General features: G+C 45.1%; 1 protein-coding gene across 4 annotated transcripts in view; it reads left to right on the top strand.

Annotated features, from left to right (window-relative positions):
- Window positions 1–26,560, top strand: part of CTBP1 (C-terminal binding protein 1) — a 556,415-nt gene that overhangs the window by 194,116 nt on the left and 335,739 nt on the right. Inside the window, exon 1 of one of the 4 annotated variants that reach the window (XM_040335259.1) lies at window positions 12,011–12,035. The exons of the other annotated variants lie outside the window; for them this stretch is intronic. Coding sequence (XP_040191193.1) covers window positions 12,029–12,035 — 7 coding nt within the window. The 5' untranslated portion in view covers window positions 12,011–12,028. Of the gene's footprint in view, window positions 1–12,010; window positions 12,036–26,560 lie in introns of those variants that run through there. 4 annotated transcript variants of the gene reach the window in all.

Below are 26,560 nucleotides of genomic sequence, written 5' to 3'. Positions count from 1 at the left end.
CTGGCTGGCGGGTTCAGGCTGAAAAGTATTTAGAGAATTGCCTTTTCTTGCCTCTCCCTGGAAGGCTGACCTCGTATAGCCTGCCCTGCAATCCGCTGCCACTAATGGAAAGGATTCTGGAGCACAGCCTCGGCTCTATCCTGAGCCAAATAAACAAAATGTGTAGGATTGCAGCAGTACTAAAATGCAGTCCACCCTTTTGTACCTTAAACTTGGCTTGAAATAACACTGCATGGGAATGTTTAATGCCCTTAACTTTTCCGGTTTATATAAGATTGTCCTGACTCATTAGCTGCCCCCAGTTTCACACAGTGATGTACTGCTTTTAGAATCTCTATATTCATAAGATATTCAGAGATGTTGCAGATGTAAGTCCCTTGTTACAATGTTGCGTAGCGTATAGGACTGCGTATAATGTAAAGGTCTGTCAAAAAGCCTTCCATCATGTTGAAAAATGTCTTGCAGAAAGAACTCTCCTTGATAACTACATCATTTGCTTTCTTCTTGTCTTGCTCCACCTTGCCTTCCAACTACGTAACTGTTACCTGTAGAAACCTTCATCATCTTGACCCTTTTCCCTTTTTTTTTTATTTTTTTAGCTGCAGCAGATAGTCTCTCATCCTGGTCATTCTTCTGTCTACAACTTCCACCTTGGACACATTGCACCCCCCCCCCCCCCCCCCAATTATACACAGATTCAGGCTACAACCCTGGCAAACAATACCAAAAGCCTTAAACTTGGCCGCGCTCTTGAGCGTCTGTGCTGTAAGACTTCAACCAATATAAATCTGCCCTCCAAAAATAAACTTCTTTCCTCCACGCTGGCAAACAGACTCATTTTATAACACTCATTTAACACCCTCTCACGAAGTCCCCGTCAACTTTTATTTTAATTTTTTTCCACTACCATAAGGCCCCTTTCACAGGGGCGGAGCGTTGAGGTCTGTCAGTATATTCGGCGGACCTGAACGGGCGCTCCATACAAGTCTATGGAGCACCGGATGTCAGCGGTGACCATGTCCCCTAACATCCGCTCCGCAAAAATCAGACGGTTGCCGATATGTCGCCATCCGTCTTATCGGGTGAGATTTGATGAAAACGGACATGCTGTCCGATCTCTCCATAGACGAGCAGCGGCACTCGACAAGCTCCTACCCGCTTAGTGAGCAGAGAGGGACTTTTCAACCGCCGGCTCAGCGGAGATCAACAGAGAAATCTCCCGCTGAGCTGGCAAACGTTGCTGAAGGATCCATCCCCGCGTGGAAGGGGCCTAACTCTCTACTTCATCCTTCATCACTTGCACACTGCCCAGGAGATAACCAATCGCTTCAAAAAGTGATACAATTTGGTGAGATTTCCACTCCCTCACCTTTTTAGACTCCTTGTTGACAATCAATACTTCCTTTGTTTGATCCAGCTACTATAGAAGAAATTTAGGTGATCGGAAATTTCCTAATGTTGGTGCTCTTCTGCTAGGGGAAAAAACAGTAACCTGCTTGAATTATTTTTCTATGAACTTTTGTCAGTACAGAGAATATGAACATTATTTTATGTTAAAGCGGGGGTTCACCCTTAGAGGGCACTTTTCCCCCTTAGATTCCTGCTCGTTTTTACTAGGGGAATCGGCTATTTATTTTAAAATATGTGCAGTACTTACCCGTTTACGAGATGCATCCTCTCCGTCGCTTCCGGGTATGGGCTTCGGGAATGGGCGTTCCTTCTTGATTGACAGGCTTCCGAGAGGCTTCCGACGGTCGCATCCATCGCGTCACGATTTTCCGAAAGAAGCCGAACGTCGGTGCGCAGGCGCAGTATAGAGCCGCACCGACGTTCGGCTTCTTTCGGCTACGAGTGACGCGATGGATGCGACCGTCGGAAGCCTCTCGGAAGGCTGTCAATCAAGAAGGAACGCCCGCTCCCGAAGACCCATACCCGGAAGCGACGGAAGAAGATGCAGCTCGAAAACGGGTAAGTACGGATCATATTTTAATACAAATAGCCGATTCCCCTAGACCGAACGAGCAGGAAGCTAAGGGGAGAAAACATTTTTTTTACAAATGGGTGAACTCCCGCTTTAACTACTTGGTGGTTACTTAAAGACATATTGGAGTACCAAGTAAATAAAATGGTAAACAAATCTTCCTATTCTCCCTTTTTTTTTTTTTTTTGCCCAGTCTCTTCTCCACCAGCAAATGACAACCCACCTGGCTGTCGTATACTGGGAATCACCCTGGCAACGTCAAAACATGTAGGTACTTATAGGTTTCTGTTGAAAGGGGAAGAGTCAGAGATACCAAAATACATCTTAAAATGGGAAAGAGAATTGGCTGCACCTAGAGGGAAAACGTCAGCAGCAAGAATCAACCTGACCCATACCTCAGCAGTAGATGTAAGGACTGCTGAGATGAATTTTAAATGCTTAACGGGTTGGTATGCTACCCTAGAGAAGGGCAGTCTGCGGAATGTTGGAGAGGGTGCGCAGCAAGGGGGACGATGGCCCATTTGTGGTGGGACTGTCCGAAAATAAAACACTATTGGAAAAAAATCCTGCCACTGATAAAGGTTATAACTAAGAAAGAGACAAAAGAAGACCCATGGGTTGTCCTGTTCCATGGGGGGGGAAGAGACCATAAAAGAATATAAAAGATCCCTGACTCCCCACCTGCTTAATGCAGCCAAACGACTGATGCCTAAGAAGTGGAGGGAAGTGGAAAGTTTTTCTTCTTAAATCTACTTATTCCTTATCAAAATTAATAAAATAAAAAAAAGGGGGTGGGGGAAAGAGTAGACGATAAAAAAAAAAAAGCGTCTAGTACGCAAACTTAGAAAAAGTAATAATTTATCCGCATATGATGCTAAACTTCAACGGAGACGATGGGGGTCCATCTTCCATGAGATAGTCGCCAAGAAAGTCAAGTCTGAGCGAAAAAAAAAAAAACCTGTAGGTACTGCCATTTTAGCATGTTGGGTAAGACTTTGTTTCCACAGTGGCAGGAGAGGAATTCACTATGAAACAAAACATTAACCGTGGTACAATTTTTGTAGTTTAGCTTATTACTTGCATTTTGTGCAGTCTACAGTATGTGGGTTGCACCAGATGTCTTGGTAGAGGGGCATCCATATGGGCACAGCCCCCTCTCTCCAGCCACCCCCCTAATATGTAAAATAGATTCATCCATGGCTGCTGTAGCCATCCCCTATTCAGGCGTCTGGCCCCTTTCAGATGCCGGACACCTGAATTCCAGTGGCATGGGGGTTCTGGGATTTTTGAAGCACCCGATTTGAGCCATAGGATTCAACAAAGGTGAATCATGGCACAAAGCATTGTGTTGCAAGCCCACCCAGGTGTGTTGGCTAAATTCTAGTCTTTTTTTAATGGATTTTTACAGAGTAAATCTCTTCTTTCAAACATCATTCCAGTTTTGGGAAGGAGATATGTATGTATGTATGTGTGTGTAATTAATATATATATTTTTATTATTATTGTTTGTTTTTTGGTTTTGAGTGAATCCTAATGCTAAAGATACTCAAAGCAGGGATAAAGTACCGTAACTGCAGAAGCCTCTCCAAATGTCAGCCGAATGCACCTAAAAGACATGCTGCATTTTCCAGGCTACACATGCCCTTTCGCAGAACGTACAGCTCCAGCTATCAAAAGTAATCTCTGCATTCTGTGTTTTCCGAACGCTCTTGTTCTACAAGTCTTCCATGTCATGTAATTGGTGGCTGCTGTGAGGTTTTGGCTCATCTTTCCTTGTCGTTCTGACCCTTCGTGGTGATCCTTGCTCTTTTGGCAGGATAAGAACTAGTGAGGATGAGCTTCAGACTCGGATCAATCACTACTTTGCCCATAGCATAATAGATTCCTTTGCAGAGCAGGGGGTGGTTGTGCGTCTGACTGGAAGAATAATAATGAACCTTCTAGTTGGCACATATTATTGTCCCCTTTCCATCTCCGTTTTTTTTTTTGCTTTCGTAGCGAATAAAATACTTTTTGATTTGATCCTTCTGAGCCATGTGGTTTTTATGGGAGGGGGTTTACTCTTGTTAGCTTCCTAATAAGAAAATGCTGATTTGACTCAACCCACGCCTGGAGTTTGTTCATTAGGGCTGTCCCTTTCATCATGGACCAGTTAGTTATAAGGCTGGGTTCACACTTGTCCGACAAACGCTCCGACATTGGGAGCCTCATGTAGCATGACGTGTGAAAATCAATGTTTCCCTATGAGAGCGTCTTGTAGCGTCCTACACAAGTCGGTCCGACTTTGAAAATGCTCCCTGTACTACTTTTGGTCCTACATTGATCCTACTTCAGGCCCATTGAATATCATTGAAGTCGGACCAAAGTAGTATCCTGTTCATGAAAGTAGGATGGATGTAGGACCAATGTAGGATGAAAGTAGTGTAGTAGTGTGAACCCAGCCTGAGGCAGGAGTTGGGATGTATTTTGGAGCTTTGCCAAGCATGAACTTTTTTAATCACTTAAGACCCGGACCAATATGCAGGTAAAGGACAATAAGCGTTTAGACGTGGTGATCATCCTTGCATGCAGTTCGACATGGTCAACCAATTTTTAAATGCATCTCAAGGGAAACCTATTTTTTTGTCTGTCTGTTCCTTTTGGAAAGATTTACCTTTTTTTTTACTTATATTGTTTGAGACACAATGGGAGGAAGTGCCTCAAAGTGAGGGGCGTCCCCCTCTTAGACTGTTGACACCAGAACAGGTGTTCCCATTCAAAGGTTTTCCCTCTCCTGTTTAGTGGTTAATGTCAAAATTACAATTAATCAGAACAAATGGAGATGGTGGGATTGAGCCTAAAACAAGGACATATATATAATAAAATTTTATGTATGTATTTATATTAAATTAGGGCTGTGAAAATTTAACTATTCCTCGATTTAATCTTTAAATTTTTTGTTCGCTCAAAATTCTTTTGATTGGTACTCGCCTTTCCGTCGGCTTCCGGGCGTTCCTTCGGAGATCCGGTGACGTCATGGACACCGGAGGGGCTTGCCGTGTCCATCTGAAGGGCTCCTTTGCTGTGCCTTCATATCTGCATGCCGGCGGGACCTTACTATCTGCCAACTAGCTGTTACACCTCCCTCTATCACTTCCCTCTATCACTTCCCTCTATCAACCTGGGATTCTACAGCCATCCACTGGGAGTTGTGATGGTTCCCTTCACGGGACATCTACATGCCGACGGACTGATGTTAACCCCTCCTCATCTTTATTCAGCAGTGGTATCATTGTACACATTTTTATACCAGTATCATACTTCGCTACATGTTTTTATGACTGCTTTTGCTACTGTTTGGTATTACTCGCACCATTTTTACAATTTATGTAGCTACATCAATTAAAAAAAAAAAAGATTAATCGAACTCAAAAATTTTAATCAGTAACAGCCCTAATATATATATTCAGGAAAATAACTTTCCACAGCCCCCTGCGTATAACACGCAGGCACATTTACCCTCTATTTTCAGGTTAAAAAAGTGAGTGTTATACGCCAATAAATACAGTCTGATCTGGTCTGTTTAAAAATAAATAAATAATATTTTATGTGTATGTATGTATAATTTTTTTTTTTTTTTTTTTTTTTTTTTTCCAGACCAGATCAGACCCAGGGGTAGGTGGGTGTAAAGACTCCAGCCTGTCCATAAAGCTTGGACCTTCTGATCAGGTCCACCTGAAACTGATGGACGGACCTGACAGTTCACCCATGTGAAAGGTGCCTTTTGGCTTTTCTTCCACTTTAATGTCAGGATTACCAAGCTAAAGTAAGGTTGAGGGGGAGGAGTGTAAAATAACTTGTGCAACCACCATATATAAAACTGTAAACTGCAATATTCTCAATTTTTGCCCTTTGAGTTTTTAGTTGCACTTTAACCACTTGCCGTCTGCCTGTTTTTTATGTGATTTGCATTGCTGGGTAGGGGGCACAAGCTGATGAGCCAGTGCCAACCAATGATTTATGGCTGGCACCTGCTGATCAGCTAAGCAAATGACAGAGAGCCCTGTGTTGGTAAAAAGAAAACACAGCTGTCTTTACAGACAGCAGCAATGTGCCAACCCTAAATGTTAACCCCTTCCCAGCCAGTGTCATTAATGTAGTATTGGCACTGATCACTGTATTATGTGACTGATGTCGGTGTTAGGTAGTCTATTCCCTCCCCAGTATCAGTTAGTGTCAGATTGTCTGTCTGCCACACTATTGCAGTCTTTTATAATTCGCTGATCAGCGCCATTACTAGTATAGAGAAAATTAACATTCCAGTGTATATACCATAGTTTGTAGATGCAATAACTTTCATGCAAACCAATCAATATGCGTTTTTTTTTTTTTTTGGGGGGGATTTATTTTTTATTTTTACCAAAGACTTAGAGGGGTGGAAAAAAAGTATTTGATCCCCTGCTGATTTTGTAAGTTTGCCCAATGACAAAGAAATGACCTGTCTATAATTTTAATGGCAGGTTTATTTTAACAATGAGAGGGTAACAACACAAATGTGTGGCTCAAGAAGAAGCACAATAAGGTCCTGGAGTGGGCTAGCCAGTCTCCAGACCTTCATCCCATAGAAATTATGTGGAGGGATTTCAAGGTTTATGTTGCCAAATGTTGGCCTCCAAACCTTAATGACTTGGAGAGCATCTGTAAAGAGGCGTGGGACAAAAATCCCTCCTGAGAATGTGTGTGCAAACCTGGTGGCCAACTACAAGAAATGTCTGACCTCTGTGATTGCCAACAAGGATTTTGCCACCAAGTACCAAATCATGTTTTGCGAAGGGGTCAAATGCTTATTTCACTCATATAAAATTGATTTAAAATTAATAACTTTTTTTTTATTTATTTTTTTATGCGTTTTTCAGGATTTTTTGTTCGGTCTCGCTCTTAAAATAAACCTACCATTAAAATTATACACTGATCATTTCTTTGTCAGTGGACAAAGGTAAAAAATCAGGGGATTAACCACTTGCCGACCGCCTTGCGTATTTTAACGGCGGCACTTTAAAGATGGATATCTCGGTAACGGCAGCAGCTGCTGCCACAACCAAGGTATCCATCTTTAGTGCCAACGGTCCTGTAAACGATAACGGCGGTCTCCGCGGTGGATTCGCCGCGAGATCGCCGTTATCGGTGGTGGGAGAGGGGCCCCTCCCGCCGCTTACCGGAGCCGTCGGTAGCGGCGGAGGCGATCGGATGCGACTGAGGGAAAAATCGCCCCCACCCGTCCCCATATCTCTGCTGGGCGGAAGTGACGTCAAAACGTCAGTCCCGCCCAGCGTCTTAAAGCAAAATTTTTTTTTTTTCTTTTTTTGCATTTAAGCCTAAATATGAGATCTGAGGTCTTTTTGACCCCAGATCTCATATTTAAGAGGACCTGTCATGCTTTTTTCTATTACAAGGGATGTTTACATTCCTTATAATAGGAATAAAAGTGATATTTTTTTTTTTTTTTTTTTATTTCAGTGTAAAAAATTATACAAATAAATAAAAATAAGAAAACAAAAAAAAATGTTTTTTAAAAACGCCCCGTCCCGACGAGCTCGCGCACAGAAGCGAACGCATACACGAGTAGCGCCCGCATATGAAAACGGTGTTCAAACCACACAAGTGAGGTATCGCTGCGATCGTTAGAGCGAGAGCAATAATTCTAGCCCTAGACCTACTCTGTAGCTCAAAAAATGCAACCTGTAGATTTTTTTAAACGTCGCCTATCGAGATTTTTAAGGGTAAAAGTTTGACGCCATGCCACGAGCGGGCGCAATTTTTAAGCGTGTCATGTTGGGTATCATTTTACTCGGCGTAACATTATCTTTCACAATATATAAAACAAATTGGGCAAAAATTATTGTCTTATTTTTTAATTCCAAAAAATGAATTTTTCACAAAAAAAGTGTGCTTGTAAGACCGCTGCGCAAATACGGTGTGACAAAAAGTATTGTAATGACTGCCATTTTATTCCCTAGGATGTCTGCTAAAAAAAATATATAATTTTTGGGGGTTCTGATTAATTTTCTAGCAAAAAAATTGTGATTTTTACATGAAGGAGAGAAGTGCCAAAATAGGCCTGGTGATTAAGTGGTTAAATACTTCTTTTTTTTTTTTTTTTTTCCCCCTCACCTGTAGCATTTGGCCTAAATGTGTGTGTTTTTTTCCCTCTTCTGTCTTTTTGGTGCTTTTTTCGTTTTTATATATAATAAAAATAAAAACCCAGTGGTGATCAAATACCAGCTCTGTTTTGTTTTTATTTTATTTTTTTTTAAACAATCTACCTTTCTGTTGGGTACAGTGTTGCATGACCACGCAAGTATCAGTTAAAGCGGATCTCCACTCTAAAGTGGAGTCCCGCTGATCGGCACCCTCCCCCCCTCCGGTGTCACATTTGACACCTTTCAGGGGGGAGGGGGGTGCAGATACCTGTCTACAGACAGGTATCTGCACCCACTTCCGGCCCTACGATACGGGCAAAAGACGGGTTTTTTCCTCGTTTCCCGTCTGTCCCCCGTTGTGTGCTGGGAACACTCGGCTCCCAGCACACAGCGGGAGCCAATCGGCGGGCGCAGCGCGACTCGCGCATGCGCCGTAGGGAACCGGGCAGTGAAGCCGGAGCGCTTCACTTCCTGGTTCCCTCACCGTGGATGGAGGGGGGAGCAGCAGGGTGACGAGCGATCGGCTCGTCAGCTGCTGCGATCACCGCTGGACCCCAGGACAGGTGAGTGTCCTTATATTAAAAGTCAGCAGCTGCAGTATTTGTAGCTGCTGGCTTTTAATATGTTTTTTTAGTGGCACATCCGCTTTAAAGTGTTACTAAACCCAGGACACTGCATTCACCATAGCTGGTCTTCCACAGAACATGGAAATACAATTATTTTAGTAAATATAAATCTTTTTTTTTTTTTTGTGTGTAAACTACCACAAGTCCGTTTACATCTGTGGCTCAATAGTGAACGAAGTATCCAATTGGGTTGGACTGAACATTTCAAAGGGGCCTGAGGCTGCTTTCACATTGATGCGCTGCGACATACCCACACGGAGGATGTGCAACGCAGTGCACCTGTGGCTTTCCTGCGGTTAGCTGCACGTTGCCATAGACTTCTATTACATTCTGCATTCTTTCTGAAGTGCACCAACCCACAGGTAATAACAGAAGTCTATGGCTCAGTGCAGGTAACCCGCAGCTGTTCTGCGCTGCACCTGCGAATCTGTTTGAAAGCAGCTCAGTAACCACTGCAGAACAGATATGTCTGTGGGGTAGATCCTTGTACAACGGCGCATTAATGCGCCGGGCGTAGCGTATCTAAGATACACTACGCCGCTGTAAATTACTTTGTTTTTGTTTTAAATCCTCAACGAATTAGCGTCGTATGTTACGGCGGCGTAGTGTATCTCTTGCGGCGTAAGGGCACGGAATTCAAATGGATGTAATGGGGCGTGTTTTATGTAAATACGTCGTGACCCGACGTAAACAAAATTTTTTTTAACTGCGCATGCGCCATCCCTGGGGGTATCCCAGTGCGCATGCTCGAAATGTTAACCGGAACAAGCAAATGCTTACGACGGTGACGTCATTCTACGCAAATTTCTATTCGCGAACGACTTACGCAAACGACGTAAAAAATTCAAAATTGTACGTGGGAACGACGGCCATACTTAACATTGAGTATGCCACCATATAGCAGCTTTAACTATACGCCGTAAAAAGCAGAACGCAAACGACGGAAAAAAATGCACCAGGCCGACGTACGTTCGTGGATCGCCGTAAATAGCTAATTTGCATACTCGACACGGATTTCGACAGGAACGCCACCTAGTGGCTGCCAAAAAATTGCAGCTTAGATCCGACGGCGTACTAAGACGTATGCCTGTCGGATCGAGCCCAGATGCCGTCGTATCTTGTTTTGTGGATACAAAACAAAGATACGAAGCAGGAAATTAAAAATTACGCGTAATCCTTTTGTGGATCTGCCCCTGTGATTTTAGTATTAAACTTTTCCTTTTAATAACGGTCTTCCATTCAGGTAGCTGTTGCTGTCCCAGGCAGAGTGCATTTGGTATCACACCACCTGTGACAAAAGTTGGCGCTATACATGAAGCATCGGCTTATTCCAGAGCAAGAGGTCGCGGGCCACATCAGAGGGCTCTGCGGGCCACTGGTTGGGAACCCCTGTTTTACTGCATATACAGACTGTTTGTTTTTACTGCTGTGGGTTTAGTAACACTTTTAAAGTAGCGCAGTGCCAAATGGCAAAAAAAATATGGCCTGTTTATGAAGGGGGGTAAAATCTTCCACAGCTGACGTGGTTAGATTTTACCAAAACCATGAGATGTACAAGGTCCTATTTCAAGCCATCTAATGAATTTTATATTCAATTAGACCAGCCCTTGCACTACATAAATAAACCATAATAGACTGCGCTTGTGAAACAAACAAGCTGCACCACTATCGTGAGATATTCCTGCAAAGATACGACGCGGGAAATTTGAAAGTACGCCGGCGTATCATTAGATACGCCGGCGTACTCTTTGTGGATCTGCCCCAAAGTTTCAACTTCAAATTTTTATTAACTTTTTATATATGTAAACTGAGAGATCTATCTATATCGCTTTTTTTTTTTACACAGTGCTACTTGTATGGGAGTATTCCCTGGGTTTACTGTTAACATTTATGTGTCGGATCATTTGGTCCAATGTATCTACTCCTTTTTTTTTTTTTTTTTTTTTTTAAATAGCTATTTGATTTAGTGTTTGTAATGCATCTTTATTTTAGGAGCATCCTTTTTTTAAAATGCCAAAAAATAGGTGTGTGGGTGTGCAGTGATTTGTGTGTGTCCTCATTGGGGGTGTGTGTGTGTGTGTGTGTGTGTGTGTCCTCGTTGGGTGTGTGTGTGTGTGTGTGTCATCATTGGGTGTGTGTGTGTGTGTGTCCCCCTCATTGGGGGTGTGTGTGTGTGTGTGTGTGTGTCCTCGTTGGGTGTGTGTGTGTGTGTCCTCGTTGGGTGTGTGTGTGTGTGTGTCATCATTGGGTGTGTGTGTGTGTCATCATTGGGGGTGTGTGTGTGTGTGTGTGTGTCCCCCTCATTGGGGGTGTGTGTGTGTGTGTGTCCCCCTCATTGGGGGTGTGTGTGTGTGTGTGTCCCCCTCATTGGGGGTGTGTGTGTGTGTGTGTGTGTGTCCCCCTCATTGGGGGTGTGTGTGTGTGTGTGTGTGTGTCCCCCTCATTGGGGGTGTGTGTGTGTGTGTGTGTGTCCCCCTCATTGGGGGTGTGTGTGTGTGTGTGTGTGTCCCCCTCATTGGGGGTGTGTGTGTGTGTGTCCCCCTCATTGGGGGTGTGTGTGTGTGTGTCCCCCTCATTGGGGGTGTGTGTGTGTGTGTGTGTGTGTGTGTGTGTGTGTGTGTGTGTCCCCCTCATTGGGTGTGTAGTGATTTGTGTGTGTCCTCATTGGGTGTGCAGTGATTTGTGTGTGTGTGTGTGTCCCCTCATTGGGTGTGCAGTGATTTGTGTGTGTGTGTCCTCATTGGGTGTGCAGTGATTTGTGTGTGTCCTCATTGGGTGTGCAGTGATTTGTGTGTCCTCATTGGGTGTGCAGTGATTTGTGTGTCCTCATTGGGTGTGCAGTGATTTGGAGTCCGTATTGTAGAAGAGTATTCCTCAGCAAAGTCTCCCTGTGAAAACGTCCTCCAATGTTGCTCACTTGGAGGTAAGTGATGAGTGGATGTGTCGCCATGTCACCTGCTCAGCTGGAGATGTCAATTCCCAGCACATTCCTAATTCCAGCCATGTCAGGGAGGGAGGGAGTTCTGTCTTATTTTTTAGCTCTCTCCTCCTCCCTTCACTCCAGCCCTCTCCGTCTGTACAGCAAAAAGGACCAGCCTTTCTTTCATTGGCCAGTGTCCAGCGCTGCCCGCCTTCCATTGGCTGCCTGGAACGCTTGTATGTGTTGATTGGTGGCCTTTTCCCCTGCTTTTATTTTCCCAAGCCTTGTCATATAGACCTGGGATAAGCCCTTGAAGGTGGAGATGCAAGGTTTGTTACATCTTGTATTTGTGTGTCTGGGGGGAGGGGGGATGGGTGACTGTTGTGTACACTGGGACCTGAGCGGCCTAGCTTTCATCCCATGCTGTGTGTGAGGAGGATGATGGGAGGGGGGTGGTCTGTGGCTTGTGATGTGGTGGGCTTTGCTCTGTATCATTCATGACACAAGCTGGGGGTGGCCATGCTCTGTGCACAGCCCTGTATGTAAATGTTGAGGGATGCTGGTACACTGTGAGCGCACTGTGCTCTCCTATCCTCCTCTGTCATCAATGCAATCCAGGGCAATGCTGGGGAACTGCATAAGGACATGTTGGCTCTACAATACTTCATCCATAGTACAGAATGTGTGTAATCGGAGCAAGGGGCATGCTTCTCCATTGCTATGTACTATGGCTGAGAAGTGTCTGCGTGACCATCATACCCGGGGTGAAGCCAGTCGTGGGTTAATAGTTCTAACTTGGTGTCTGCTTCAACTATCGCAGTACCGGTGACTTGTCCTTAAGGTTCCCCTAACGGGGAAGCTCCTTCAAGGACTGCGCAGGCGCAAACTTGCCAACGGAAATCTCAGAATCCTCGCCCGGCATCCAGGCTCATTCTTTAACATCCACGTGGATTGGAGGACGTTAAAAAAAGAGCCAGGAGGCCGAGCGAGCCGTCCGTACGAATCGTCCGTGCGAATCGAGGACGTGAGGCCGACTGGCCACTTTCCTCGAAATCCACGTCGCCCTGGATGCCGGCCGAGGTTCGGAGATTTCCGTCGGCAAGTTTGCACCTGCGCAGTCCTTGAAGGAACTTTCCCGTTAGCCGGAACCATCTCAGCAGATCAGATTGCGCCTGCGCAGAAACTTTCACGATAGCCGGAACCAGCTCGGCAGATCGCCGGCATGTTGCACCCCCCTCCTGTCCTGTGACCATTTGACTGACGATTAACCTTGTCATGTAGCACTGTACCCAAATTATTATTAATATAATATTTTAGTATATATTGGGTATATGTTTACTCCTCCTTACAAAAGAAGCCAAATATTGTTGGATTGTTTATATTTTAACTTTTACTCCCCTCTTTCGCCCACCTCCCGCCAACCCAACTGTCCTTCATTTGGAAGAACTGTTCCACCTTTTTCATTTTCAATCTGTTTTATTAAAGGTTTTAACAAAGGTATAAAATAGACATATATTACCAATAGTAATCCAAAGGCAAAAGTTGACCATTTAAAGCGGGGGTTCACCCTAAAAAAAAAAAATTCTAATATTACATTGAGCTCACTTCTGATATTGACAGTATGCTGATCTTCTTTTTTTTTTTGTTGCCGTACATACCGTTGTATCATTATTCCCCCCCCCCGGCTTCCGGGTAGTTGCCAAAAGAAGCCAAACGTCGGTGCGCAGGCGCCGTATAGAGCCGACTCGCAGTCTGGCTTCTTTCGGCAACTCGTGACGCGGCCGTATGCGCCGGGGGGGAAGCTTTTGTCATACGTCAATCACTTAGCCTGTGCATAGGAACGCCTACTACACTACCCGGAAGCCGGGGGCGGGGGGGAATAACGATACAGCGGTAGTACGGCAAAAAAAAAAGATGATCAGCATACTGTCAATGTCGGAAGTGAGCTCAATGTAATGTTAGAATTTTTTAAACCCCCGCTTTAAGTGGAACCTCCATTAGACAATACATATGCATGAGGAGAACTCAAGAGATGAATTCAACATGGAGCCATAGGGGAGGGTCTCCAGGTATTGTTTAGTTCTAGGAATGAGAGGCGTGTACCAAGATTCCAATTAGACTTACCCTTTAAGTTCACCTTTTACAGAAAAATCTGTAAGGTGAACTTGCCCAGGACTCCTCCCCATCGCACCTGGTCCCGCTGACCTGAAGTCCGGCAATCGCCCGCGCTGACACATTGGTTCTCCGCTTCAGTGATCTGGGGGTTAGCAATCCCCTGCAGATTAATCTTCTGAATGGAACTCCTACTTTTCGGCCACCAGCGGGGTGTTTTTAACCCCAAAGAAGGGTTAAAAAAGCCTGTGTTGCAGCCATAGGCGTGCGCAAGGGGTGTGCCAGGTGTGCCTGGGCACACCCTAATCCTGGGGTTGGCAACCTGTCAATGGTGGGCAGGTGACAAGTAAACCACAATCCTTCCTTGCCGACCCTCATAACCTGGACAGGACAGGAGAGGTGGCTGGCGGAGGGTGGAATTTAGTGGAACCGATCTGTATTTTCCTCCTGCAGCAGCTGAAAGTAGGCTTCTCCTCCTCTCCCTTTTGTCAACATTCAGCTGCCACAGGAGGAAAATATAGGGGATCGGTACTAATGTATGCCACCCCTCTTTTCCCTGTTACTCTTCCTTCTATTGCCCAGGTCCCCCATGTGCTCCCTTGCTCCCCCTTCATCCAATTGTTTCAGGATTGAGAGGGGGGGGGAAAAGGCCGGTAAATATGTCAAATGCATATGTGTTGGAGCTTTGGGGTGCACACCCTAATGCACCTATGGGTGCAGCGCTGACCATTCATTGCAATGGTAGGGGCGTTTTGGGAGCGCTGTATGCGTTGCTCTCAAGCCGCCCCAAAGATGCTGCATGCAGGACTTTAGAAAGTCCCACAAGCGCCCCAGTGTGAAGGCACCCATTGCAATGAATGAGATGCAGTTTTCAGGCGCTTTACAAGTGCAATTTCGAGCGCTAAAACGCCTGAAAACTGCCTCCATGTGAAAGGGGTTTTGGTGTTTTTAGTGTTTTTAGTTTTGAATAGTTAGAACCGCAGTTTGGATATTTTTTGTTTTAAAGATTTCACTTCCTGTCCTGGTGACAACCGTTTTAACAAGGGTGTTCGTTTTTATGATTTGGATAGTGGTGAAGGGTCAGAGCCACTGTCAGATTCGTATTGCACTTTGTGTTCCCGTTTCGGGGAGATTTTCTTTTTAGTTGTCCTGATTCCTAATGCCACTGAGACTGAGAATATTTTAACCTCACAGCAAAACTGCAACAGAGGAGATATCTTCCAGTAAGGACACTTGTTCTGTTTACACTGATCCACACACAATTCAATCTGTACGGTCTTTTTTTATATTTATTTCCAATAATTTTTTTGCGTTCCCAAAACCATATAGTATAATTACAAATGTAATGATGCTGCACATGTCATCAATTTATGATACTAACTATTGGATAGTTTGACAGTTTGTTTGGGAGCATAAGCAACTGTGACAGTTGGCAGGAATATAACCTGTTTTTAATGGTTAAAAAAAAAAAAAAAAGATGGTTCTAGTTTCGCTTTAAAACATTCTCCACCCCTCCTCCACACACCGCCCCCTATTCCCTGTTGACAGAACACATGCTGATGTCAGGGGATCTCACTGTTTCAATGATGGGAAATGTCCTGTAACTTCATATGCTTGCTGCTAATATTGGTAGACCTTTTGTGGATTGGATTAAATCTCTTCTTTTTTTTTTTTTTTTTTTTGGGCATGTAACAGAATTGTTTATTTAAATAAGAGAAAATTCAGCCAGTTATTGATTTTTTTTTTTTTTTTTTTTTTTTATATAGATGTAGCACCATGATGTTTAGGCAGGATTGCTATTAAATGTACCGTATTTTCCGGCGTATAAGACGACTTTCTAACCCCTTAAAATCTTCTTAAAAGTCGGGGGTCGTCTTATACACCGGTAACCTAACTTTACCTTATCCCCGAATCGCGGCCGTACGATTTTTCAAAAGCCGCGCCTCCGACGTCTTCTGTTCCGTGATAGGCGGAAACACTCAGCTTCCCAGGAGGCACTGTGTTCAGTGTCCGCCTATCACGGAGGCCCTCTCTTCCTGTGTTTAGTGTCCGCCTATCACGGAGGCCCTCTCGTCCTCGGACGAGAGGGCCTCCGTGATAGGCGAACACTGAACACAGTGCCTCCTGGGAAGCTGAGTGTTTCCGCCTATCACGGAACAGAAGATGTAGAAGGCGCGGCTTTTGAAGAATCGTACGGCCGCGATTCTGCATGTATTGGGATAAGGTAAGGGCACAGTCTGGCATGTACTGGGGCACAGTCTGGCATGTACTGGGGCACAGTCTGGCATGTACTGGGGCACAGTCTGGCATGTACTGGGGCACAGTCTGGCATGTACTGGGGCACAGTCTGGCATGTACTGGGGCACAGTCTGGCATGTACTGGGGCACAGTCTGGCATGTACTGGGGCACAGTCTGGCATGTACTGGGGCACAGTCTGGCATGTACTGGGGCACAGTCTGGCATGTAATGGTGGCACCGTGAGGCGAGGCATGGCTAGTAGGAAGGAGGTAGTCTTATACGGCGAGTATATCCCAAAACCAACATTTTGGCTGGAAAATTAGGGGGTCGTCTTATACGCCGGCAAATACGGTATTTGCCAAGCGATGGTTGCCTTGGCCAATTGATGGGTCAATTGTTTTTTGCCCTAATTCTGCAATTGCTGCACATCTCTTCTGTCGCTGGGTATCTGTTGACATTAGATAAGGGCATTGCAAGGACAGATTATGAATATATGGGGTTTCTCAGGCAATGGGCAGGTATTTTCTTGGGTCCCTTGGCCTGCTGGGAGAACCTTTTTTTTATTTTGGTGGAGTTAAATGATCGGTGTTGAGTGCCACCTGGACGGCTGTCTGGGTGGACGTGTGTTGTATTGCTCCGGGCCACTAGGCCAGAAAGCTAAGCCCTATCCTGGGGGCATCTGTCTGGGCTAGCTGAGAGCCAATCCAGAAGTAGCATAGGGTTGGGACTGCGGTCTTGTAGTCCAGCCAGAAGTAACGGTTCTGCCGACCGGGGAACCAGTCTTTGTCGGAGGCAGAGGGCAAGCTGTCGCCACAAAGGGACTCATCCACCTTGCTACTGGAGACCATTGTGAGCAAGCTGATGCCAGTACCAGAGCAGACTTCTCGCCAGGCGGGCACAATGAAGTGGGAAAGCAACTGCCAGTCGGGACCCAGCGGGACAGCATAGGTGATGTTAGTGGAGTGCCAAGCTAGGGACCTAACGAGTTGGCATGGGTGAAGCATGAGGAGTATCTGTAAATGCCAAGCCAGGGACCTAGCAGTGAAGCGGGGGTGACGATTGAGGAAGATACGGAGTGCTACAGTGAAAGAGCTCAGGGGATCCAGTTAAACTAAAGTCTAGTGAGAGTCTAGGAGCTCATTGAGTGAATGGAGGACTGTTCGTGTTGCTGATAGTTGAATGCATTTACCGTTAGTTACAAGATTGTTGCCATAGGAGACGGGTCCTACCTATACAGAAGTGCTGTCTGGCTGGAGGCCTTCACCTGTATAGCTGTCTGCCAATCATCATTGCATCTGAAGGGTGTCTTGGCCCTAACCTTCTCTCCCCCAGTTATGTTTAAGAGACAATCTTTCTCGCGTTCAAAAAGTGCCTGGCGCCCGCCATTTTATCTTGCATCACACCCACCATGCCTTGTAACCCACTGAAGGATGTCGGCTGTCCCTAACTCTGGAGGTCACCATTAGGCCTAATGAAGGCCTCTTGAGCCCCTTAGGGAAAGAGAGCCTTGACTGATGGGGGCATGGCCAGGTACTGGACAAGGCGGTGGTCATGGAAGGATTGGCTACTTGGGGGTTGGGTTGGGCCCGAGCTCAGATAAAAGGGATCGCCCCAGGGAATTCTGTTTTTTTTTGGAAGCGTGCTGGGAAGAGCTGCCCACCCTCCCGCCCCTTTTTTTTTATGGTACGTCACAGCTTGCTGCGGTTTTCTTGACCTTGCCAGCAGAAAATGGCCGTAGTGGGCCATGCCCCTTTATGGACACCGGAAGTAGGCGGCCTGTCCAGCACTTGTGGTAAGGACAGGCCCCTCCCCCTTCTGGAATTGTGCTCACAGTACAACTGTGACTGGCATTGGTTACAAATTGTTGAAATTGTTATGTTTGCTTTAATAAAGCTGTGGCCTTGCCCTTTCCAACTTAATGGTTGTAAGAGTGTTTATGTATTGGGATGAAGGGGCAAGGGGGAAGGTTTATGTACATAAGTGTGTAGTAAGGGGTACCTGGGATCATTGCGCCTCAGCAGTCAAGTGGCTTGGCTCTTTGCTACATAAATGTCCAGCACTCTACAGGCAGTTCTCGTGTTGAACCAGATCGGTTCTGCAGGTTTATGTTGAATTTTTGTATGCAAGTTGCAACAAGTACATTTTTATTTTATTTTGTTGGGATAGCACAGGCAGCGGTTAACACCCCGGGAATGTTTTTTGCTTTCTGGCACAGGGCTGTCTTAATGCATGGGCACCCCTTGGCCAGTGGTGTCCTTTCCATTCGGATCAACACCCCCCCAATCCATGTGGCCGTCCCCTAATCTACATGCAGGGCACCAGAAGCATGGACTCCAATCTGGGTTGTTTATCTTTTAACACATGATTTAAAGGCTTCGGCTCTACTTGGCTTGAAAAAGGGGTGGATTCGGGGCGCAAAGCACCCAGCTATGTGACAATAGTAAATTATTATTCGCTATGGTCTCAGGACACACTTCATGTGCAGCCGGGAGGAGAAGCAACGGCTCAGCTCTTCCGCCCCCCCTCACTCCTAAGGTAAGGTTTGTCTCCCGCAGAGGAGGAGGTAGATCCCCACTGCCTTCTAGTTCGGCTGACAGGGGGGGGTGCTTGCGATGATCTCAGTCTTTGCGTCTCCTGCTGTACTTGCGCCGATCACCAACTTCATGTCTCCCTCTGCTGGGGGGAGGGGGTGGTGTTTGCCAGCCCCACCCTGGAATATTTAGCACCAGCCACCACTGCCCAAGGGCATGGGGGGCCTCATGGTGATTACGCATTACATTGTACTTGCCAACTGACACAGATTTACCGTGCCCTCCTAAACCTAGTATTATACCCTCCTGATTCCACTACCCCCCCCCCACCCTTTCCCAATCTATCAACCATTTATACTTGATGTATTGAGAGTATGCGCATAAATTAGGGCAGGCTGGTAGCGGCCTTAGTGCATTACTTTGCCCAGGGGCCTACCCATTATTTTGTAAGTTGGATGTCTGTAACTCTTCCAGCGTGCAGGTAACTATTCAGCACTGAGCAGTCCTTATTCCCAGGAGAAGAAGGTATTGATCCTTTTTTAAATACATAGTACAGTCCAGCCGCAAACTGGTTAATCTCTGAAGGCCTTTAGCGTGATCGGTGACTGACGATATTGTAATCAGAGCGCTTTTCTTTCTTTTCTGCTCTGATTGTACATTACAGCGAAGGAAAATTAATGCAGCTTAATTCTGATCACTTCACTCCTACGGCCTTCGCCTTTTTAGCTCATTCTTTATTTGGCTCATTGTGTTTGATGTGCCGCTCACTGTAGGCTTCCACGGTAAAGGAAAAGCTTCATGGAATTACTCTGATCAGTCTGCTCTTGTATGTTAAACCTTGTTTCAGTATAAAAATAAAACGGACCCATGTCCCAGCTACATATTGCTGAGGCTTCAATCTCGCAATTGCAGGCTCTAACATAGGTGTGCGCAGCCTATAGCATTAGGGTGTGCACCCCAAAGATCAAACATATTTGCATGTGTATATACAGTATACTGATGGTGTCAGCAGAGCAATGGACAGTGTCAGTAGGGCAGTGGATGGTGTCAGCAGAGGGGTGGACGGTGTCAGTTTTTATTTTTAATCCATTTTTTTTATTTTAGGAGCCCCATTAGGGAGCTTTGGTGAGATATCAGGGGTCTATTTCTGTGCATTACTGCATGTTTAACGCAGTATATTCCAGTACGTTACTGCACGTTTAATGCAGCATATTTCTGTGCATTACTGCACGTTTAATGCAGAATATTTCTGTGCATTACTGCATGTTTAACGTAGTATATTCCAGTGCGTTAATGTACGTTTAATGCAGCATATTTCTGTGCATTACTGCACGTTTAATGCAGAATATTTCTGTGCATTACTGCACGTTAACACAGTATATCTCTGTGCATTAGTGCATGTTTGACGCAGTATATTTCAGTGAAATCTGCACCACACAGGGTGATTAGGGTGTGCCTAGGCACACCTGGAATACCCTGTGCGCACGCCTATGGGCTCTAATGATGGGGAAATGCACACAATGAAGAGAAATGCCTAATTTCCATGGGCATTCATGCCGGCGCACAGTAGATCAGCCGTTTGCTTATACGGCTGGAGCTCCAGATGCTGCATGTAGGCAGCCCATGCATGGCTTTTGACAGTGCTGGGCAACTGGACATTTTTTGGATCTAGAGGAACAAAAGTGCGGCCCCTTACACATCCAGAGGACCACATGATGGCGGCACATTGTCTCACCTCAGCACCCAAAATTTACAAATAGCGCTGGGGACAGTGGGTGCCATAGCGAGCCCCATCACTGGTCTTTCTCTTGCCTTACAATTGCTGTTTTTTTACTTCCTGGTTGTCGAGGGAGGCAGTAGAGAGGGATATGTATGTATATCTAATTCATACATTTTGGGCAATATATATTCTGCTCCTTATTTTTTTGTAAAAAAAAAAAAAGTTGGCGTCTAAAAACTATGGGATATACTGATATACTGGAATGAAATTATTTATATATATATATATATATATATATATTTTGTTTTTTATTGGATATAAAATGTGTAGCGCTGAGATAAATCGCATATTGCAAAATGATTCAAAAGTATAAGCGTATAGGAAAAATAGGTGTCCAATACAAAATAGTTCATATGGGAAAAAATCCTGTGAAGAGGACGTATTCCTGTGTTCCTTCAATATTGTGCTCCAATGTGCGTGGAGACCCACCACCAGTGAGAATAAAAAGGGGAGGCTTACCAACTAGCCTGTGACCACGCTTCCAAGGATGATTCTTAATCATTCCCTCTGTGGCAGTTATCGTCTCAATCAGATATTCCGATAATGGATGTCCCTGCCCTCCTAAGATCACTGGCTAGAAGAGTTGCACAATGGCGCTTTAGACCCAGTGGGCCATATCCTCAAAAGGGATACGCCGGCATATCTACTTATACGCCGTCGTATCCCTGTTTCTATCTTTGGAACTGATCCACAGAATCAGTTTCCAAGAGATAGACAGAAGATCCGGCATGTGTAAGGGACTTACACTGCCGGATCTTAGGATGCAGTACCGCATCCGCCGCTGGGGGCATTTCGCGTCAATGCCGCCTCGGGTATGCAAATTGGCACTTATGGAGATCCACGAAGTTTTTAAGCTTCGTTTTTTCTCCGTAAGTATTAAGTTGCATGTGTAAAATTAGGGCTGCTTTTACAAAGTGTAAACTGTTTACACCTTGTAAAAGCAGACCCTTCTGTCCAGCGACGCGTTTTTTTTTTTTTTGTTTTTACGCCGTATCTTTTTTTTTTTTTTTTTTTTCAACGCAACTTTATTGACCCGTCGCGATCCACAAAGCTCGGCGTAACGTAATTTCGCGCTATGCACGTAGGGAAAATGACGTCACGAGCATGCGCAGTACGGCCGGCTCGGGAGCGCGCCTAATTTAAATGGGAATCGCCCCCATTTGAAGAGGAACGCCTTGCGCCGGCCGGATTTAAGTTACACCGCTCAAAATTTCTAGGTAAGTGCTTTGTGGATCGGGCACTTAGTTAGAGATTTTGCGGCGGTGTAACTTAAATGGAAAAAGTTACGTTGCGCCGGGTTTTTGAGGATTAGGCCCAGTGTGTCCAGATAGTATGGTCATGTTGTGACTTGGCACCATCCACAGGCAACCTTCCACTCTTCAAGAAGACGCAAGGTAAGTCCAACACAATTTTAATTCTGATAATTGCAGTACAGCGGATTTTGATAAATTGGCTGTACTGCAATTATCAGAACACCACTGCCGATCATCTGTCTCTCTGCAGAGCCTGTCTTGACCCCCCCCCTGAGAAGGGTGGTCACAGGCTAGTTGGTAAGCCTCCCCTTTTTATTCACTGGTGGTGGGTCTCCACGCACATTGGAGTACAATATTGAAGGAATACGTAATTCACAGGATTTTTTCCATATAAACTTTTATTTTGTATTGGACACTTATTTTTCCTATACACTTAGACTTTTGAATGATTTTGCAATATGTGATTTATCTCGGCGCTACACATTTTATATCCATATTTGTTTTGCATCTAGTTTTTGTGTTTAGCAGCAGAATCTTTCATTAGACCCATTCAATTTCTTCACTCAACATCCACCTAGCGCGAATTCCCCCCCCCCTTTTTTTTTTCCATTCACATTTTTTTTTTTTTTATTGTAATAGTGGAGATCAGCAATTTATAATGGGACTGATTTTTGTAGCTGACATTTTTGACACTTTCTGTAGAAATGGGAGTGTTACTAGTTTTATTTTTATCAATTCACAAACTGGAAATGAACAGAAATCAATATTTGGAACATATATCAATTCTTCATGATGAGATCAGGGCTCTGTGGGGGCCAAACCATCACTTCCAGGACTCCTGGTTCTTATTTATTCTGAAGATGCGCTACATTGTCAAAAGTATTGGGACACCTGCCTTTACACGCATATGAACTTTAATTGAATCCCAGTCTTGGTAGTCAGTAGGGTTCAATATTGAGTTGGCCCACCCTTTACAGCCATAACGGCTTCAACTCTTCTGGGAAGGCTGTTCACAAGGTTTAGGAGTGTCTATGGGAATGTTTGACCCTTCTTCCAGAATTGCATTTGTGACGTCAGACACTGATGTTGGACAAGAAGGCCTGGCTCGCAGTCTCCACTCCTAATTCTTCCCAAAGGTGTTCTATCGGGGTGAGGTCAGTCCTGTTCCTCCACCTGAAACTTGCTCATTCATGTCTTTGACATTCGGCTTTATGTTTGGGGCTGTTGTCGCAGAATAGGTATTCCTCATGCTACACCCCCCCCCATCTTAAAGCGGTGGTTCACCCTAATGAAACTTTTTTTTTTTTTTTTTTTTTTTATATATAGCATTAAATTAGGCATAGTAGCGCGAGCTACAGTATGCCTGTATTGATTTTTTTTATCCCCGTACTCACTGTGCAATCCTCTATGGAAGATTCTGACTCCCCGCGGGGAATGGGCGTTCCTAACAAGAGGGAGGATGATTGACGGCCGGCTATGGCACGTCACGATTCTCCGGAAATAGCCGAAATAGGACTTGGCGCTTCACGGCGCCTGCGCATAGTCTGTGCGCAGGCGCCGTATAGCGCCGTGAAGAGCCGAGACCTGTTCCGGCTATCTTCAGGGAGCGTGACGTGCCATAGCCGGCCGTCAATCATCCTCCCTCTTGATAGGAACGCCCATTCCCCGCGGGGAGTCGGAATCTTCCATAGAGGATTGCACAGTGAGTACGGGGATAAAAAAATCAATACAGGCATACTGTAGCTCGCGCTACTATGCCTAATTTAATGGTAAAATGTTGTCAGTGTGGGTGAACCACCGCTTTAACCAAACAACCAGGCGCATACGCATCTCACATATATTGGTATTTTGGCTCCAGCACCACTATTTTAGTTTTTTTGGGGTCCTCTTGAACATGCATTAGATGAACTGCGTGACGTCCTGTAGCTTATCGCGTACATTACAATCATCCGTTTTTAAAAAGACAACACAAATTAATTTCCCGAAATCTAGGGGAAAGACCTTTTTTATAATTTATGTAAACGGATGAATGTAACATCATACAGCGCATGCGTGAGATGAGCTGCACAATGCTGTGCACCAATACTGTGAAATCTTGCAGATCAGGTACAAGATTTCCCTTTAGGCCCCTATGATGTCACCTTTCTAGGGGACACCAGTAGTCAGGGCTACGTCATTAGAAACCAAAAAGCAATCTGCAAGAACTTGTCTATTGGTCTTTTATTAATCTCTCCCGTATATTCCCAACTATAAAGGTTAAACAGTTACTTGGTAAAGACTTTGGGCCAAATTCACAAAAGAGATACGACGGCGTATCTACTGATACGCCGTCGTATCTCTGTTTCTAACTATGCGGCTGATTCATAGAATCAGTTACGCATAGCTAGCCCTAAGATCCGACAAGTGTAATGGACTTACACTGTCGGATCTTAGGATGCAGTACCGCGGCCGCCGCTGGGGGGAGTTCTCGTCGTAAACCAGCGTCGGCTATGCAAATTAGCACTTACGGAGATCCACAAAGCTTTTTCCCTTCGTTAAGTCGCCGTAAGTGTTAATTTGCCGTCGCAAAGATAGGGTACCTTTACAAAAGTATAAAGGTACTCTACCATGCAAAAGTATACCCGTCGTTCCCGCAACTCTTTTTTACCCGTCGCGATTCACAAAACTCGGCGCAACGTAACTTTGCGCAAAGCACGTCGGGAAAATAGCGTCGGGAGCATGCGCAATACGTCCGGCGCGGGAGCGCGCCTAATTTAAATGGGACTCGCCCCATTTGAATTGGCCCGCCTTGTGCCGGACTGATTTAGGATACACCGCTGCAAATTTCTAGGTAAGTGCTTTGTGGATCGGGCACTAACTTGGGCAATTTGCGGCGGTGTAACTTAAATCGGAAAAGTTACGTTGCGCCCGCTGGTTGTGAATCTGGCCTTTTTGTTCCCTTTTTTTTTTAAATCTCAATGATGGCCTGTTGCTTCTGCTGGAATCTACCTGCATTGAAAAAGAGGCGTTACTGAAAACTTGGACAACCTATGTAAATAATAATTTAAAACATTTCTGCCCACTTTTGCAATACTTTTGGTGCAGCCCTCGTATGTGTGTTTCTGGTAGCCAGCAACATGTATGGTGGTTGTGTGTTGCCCAAGTCAGACTTGCTGCCCTAGAGTCCAGGGATCTCCAAACTACGGCCCTCCAGCTGTTGCGGAACTACACGTCCCATGAGGCATTGTAAAACTCTGACATTCACAGAGATGACTAGGCATGATGGGAATTGTAGTTCCTGAACAAATGGAGGGCCGTAGTTTGGAGACTCCTGCGCCTAGACCATCGCCATTATTTATTATGCAGAAATCCATTCCTGGGTATAATCTCTAAATTGGGGAAAAAAAACAATGAGGTCATGTGGAGCTTTATGCTGTGAAAGTACATCCATCTATTAACCTTTGGAAACATACATTTTTATGTGATGCGCTTCCTTGTTTCCCTAGAGCTGTTAGCAACATTTTACAGCTAGCAGATGGTATTTGGTTTCCTGGCAATTTAATGAATTTTGATAGAAAAGATAAGAACATTTGCTTGGTAAATGTCCTCTCTTGGCTCATAATTAATGCAAATTCATAAGAGCTTTAGCTTATCCGGGGTCAGGAGATTGGCGGGGTTAGGATAGTCATGGCACATGGCTATGCTTAAGCTCCTATTCCCAGCCTAGTTCCTTAGCAAGATGATGGGGCTGGAATTGTAGCCTTGCAATAAAGGGGGGGGGGGGGCACCAAGCTGTAGTGACTTGCACATGCCACGTCCTACCAATAATGGCGAAAGTTTTGCAGTTTTTGTCAGCTGGTCATAGCATCTACGTATCCCACATCTTGGCTGTTTTTCGGTCTCCCTGAGTTTCTGTCCTGGAGCAAGCCAGTGAAGTTGGACCTTCTGATCATTTCATTTTTGCTGCAGATCATTAACTAATAGGCTGAGCCTGGCTCGATGAAATGGGAGCCGTTTCCATACTTTTGGTAGGATGCACATTCTGTATCGGTGGTCTCCAAACTGTGGTCTGGGGCCCAGATGCAGCCCTTTGGCTTGCCTTTATCTGGCCCTTAGGTCATTGTTCCTCCAACTGACACCAATGACAGCATGGTATTTTCTGCCCCTACCAGTCTGCCCCCCCCCCCTCCTAAGGCTCCATTCACACCTTGGCGACAAAACGCCCGACGCCGGATGCTCGTGCCGCTGGAGGGGAGAATTCCCATTGCTGTCTATGAGATGGTTCACATCTCGCACGCCGTACGCGTACGCCTGCCGCCTGAAAACAAGTCCCGGAGCCTTTTTTTCAGGCGGCATTGGCGTTAGGCCATAGAAAGCAATGTGAAAGATTTGTTAAAAAAAAAAAAAAAAAAAAAGTTACACGAATCGCGGCAAAATACGCCGCGTACGCGGCGTTACTTGTCGCGGAGGTGTGAATGCAGCCTTAAGCCTGAAGGATGTTAAGCTGGCCCTTTTGTTTATAAAGTTTGGAGACCCCTTTTCTTTATTATTCAATTTGTTTTTATTGGGTTTTTTAAAAACACAGATATAATTTACATTACATTATCGATAAGCATACAAAAGGATTACACAATTAAAATAGATTCAACATTTCATACACATAAATCACAACAATAAACAATTACACATAACACAACAATATGGGGGGGTCAATCCTGCCTCCTCCTGATCTTTTTAGGCTCCATGCACACTGTAGCTGATAAAAGCTATAAAAAAACGCCAGTAGCTTTGCAGGGAGCCTTTCAACGTTTTAGTGTTTTTGCAATAGTTTTAATCAGCGTTTTTCAGTGTAGCTTTTTTTTCCCCCCAATGGATAAAAAACGCTGACACCGGCGTTTTTCAGCGTTTTTTCACGCCTAACGGCACTTTGAACGCAAATTTCGGGCATTCAGAAAAAAGC

The sequence above is a fragment of the Rana temporaria genome, chromosome 1 (assembly GCF_905171775.1).
Source record: "Rana temporaria chromosome 1, aRanTem1.1, whole genome shotgun sequence".
Classification (NCBI taxonomy): Eukaryota; Metazoa; Chordata; class Amphibia; order Anura; family Ranidae; genus Rana; species Rana temporaria.
This window is presented reverse-complemented; position numbering and strand designations above follow the sequence as displayed.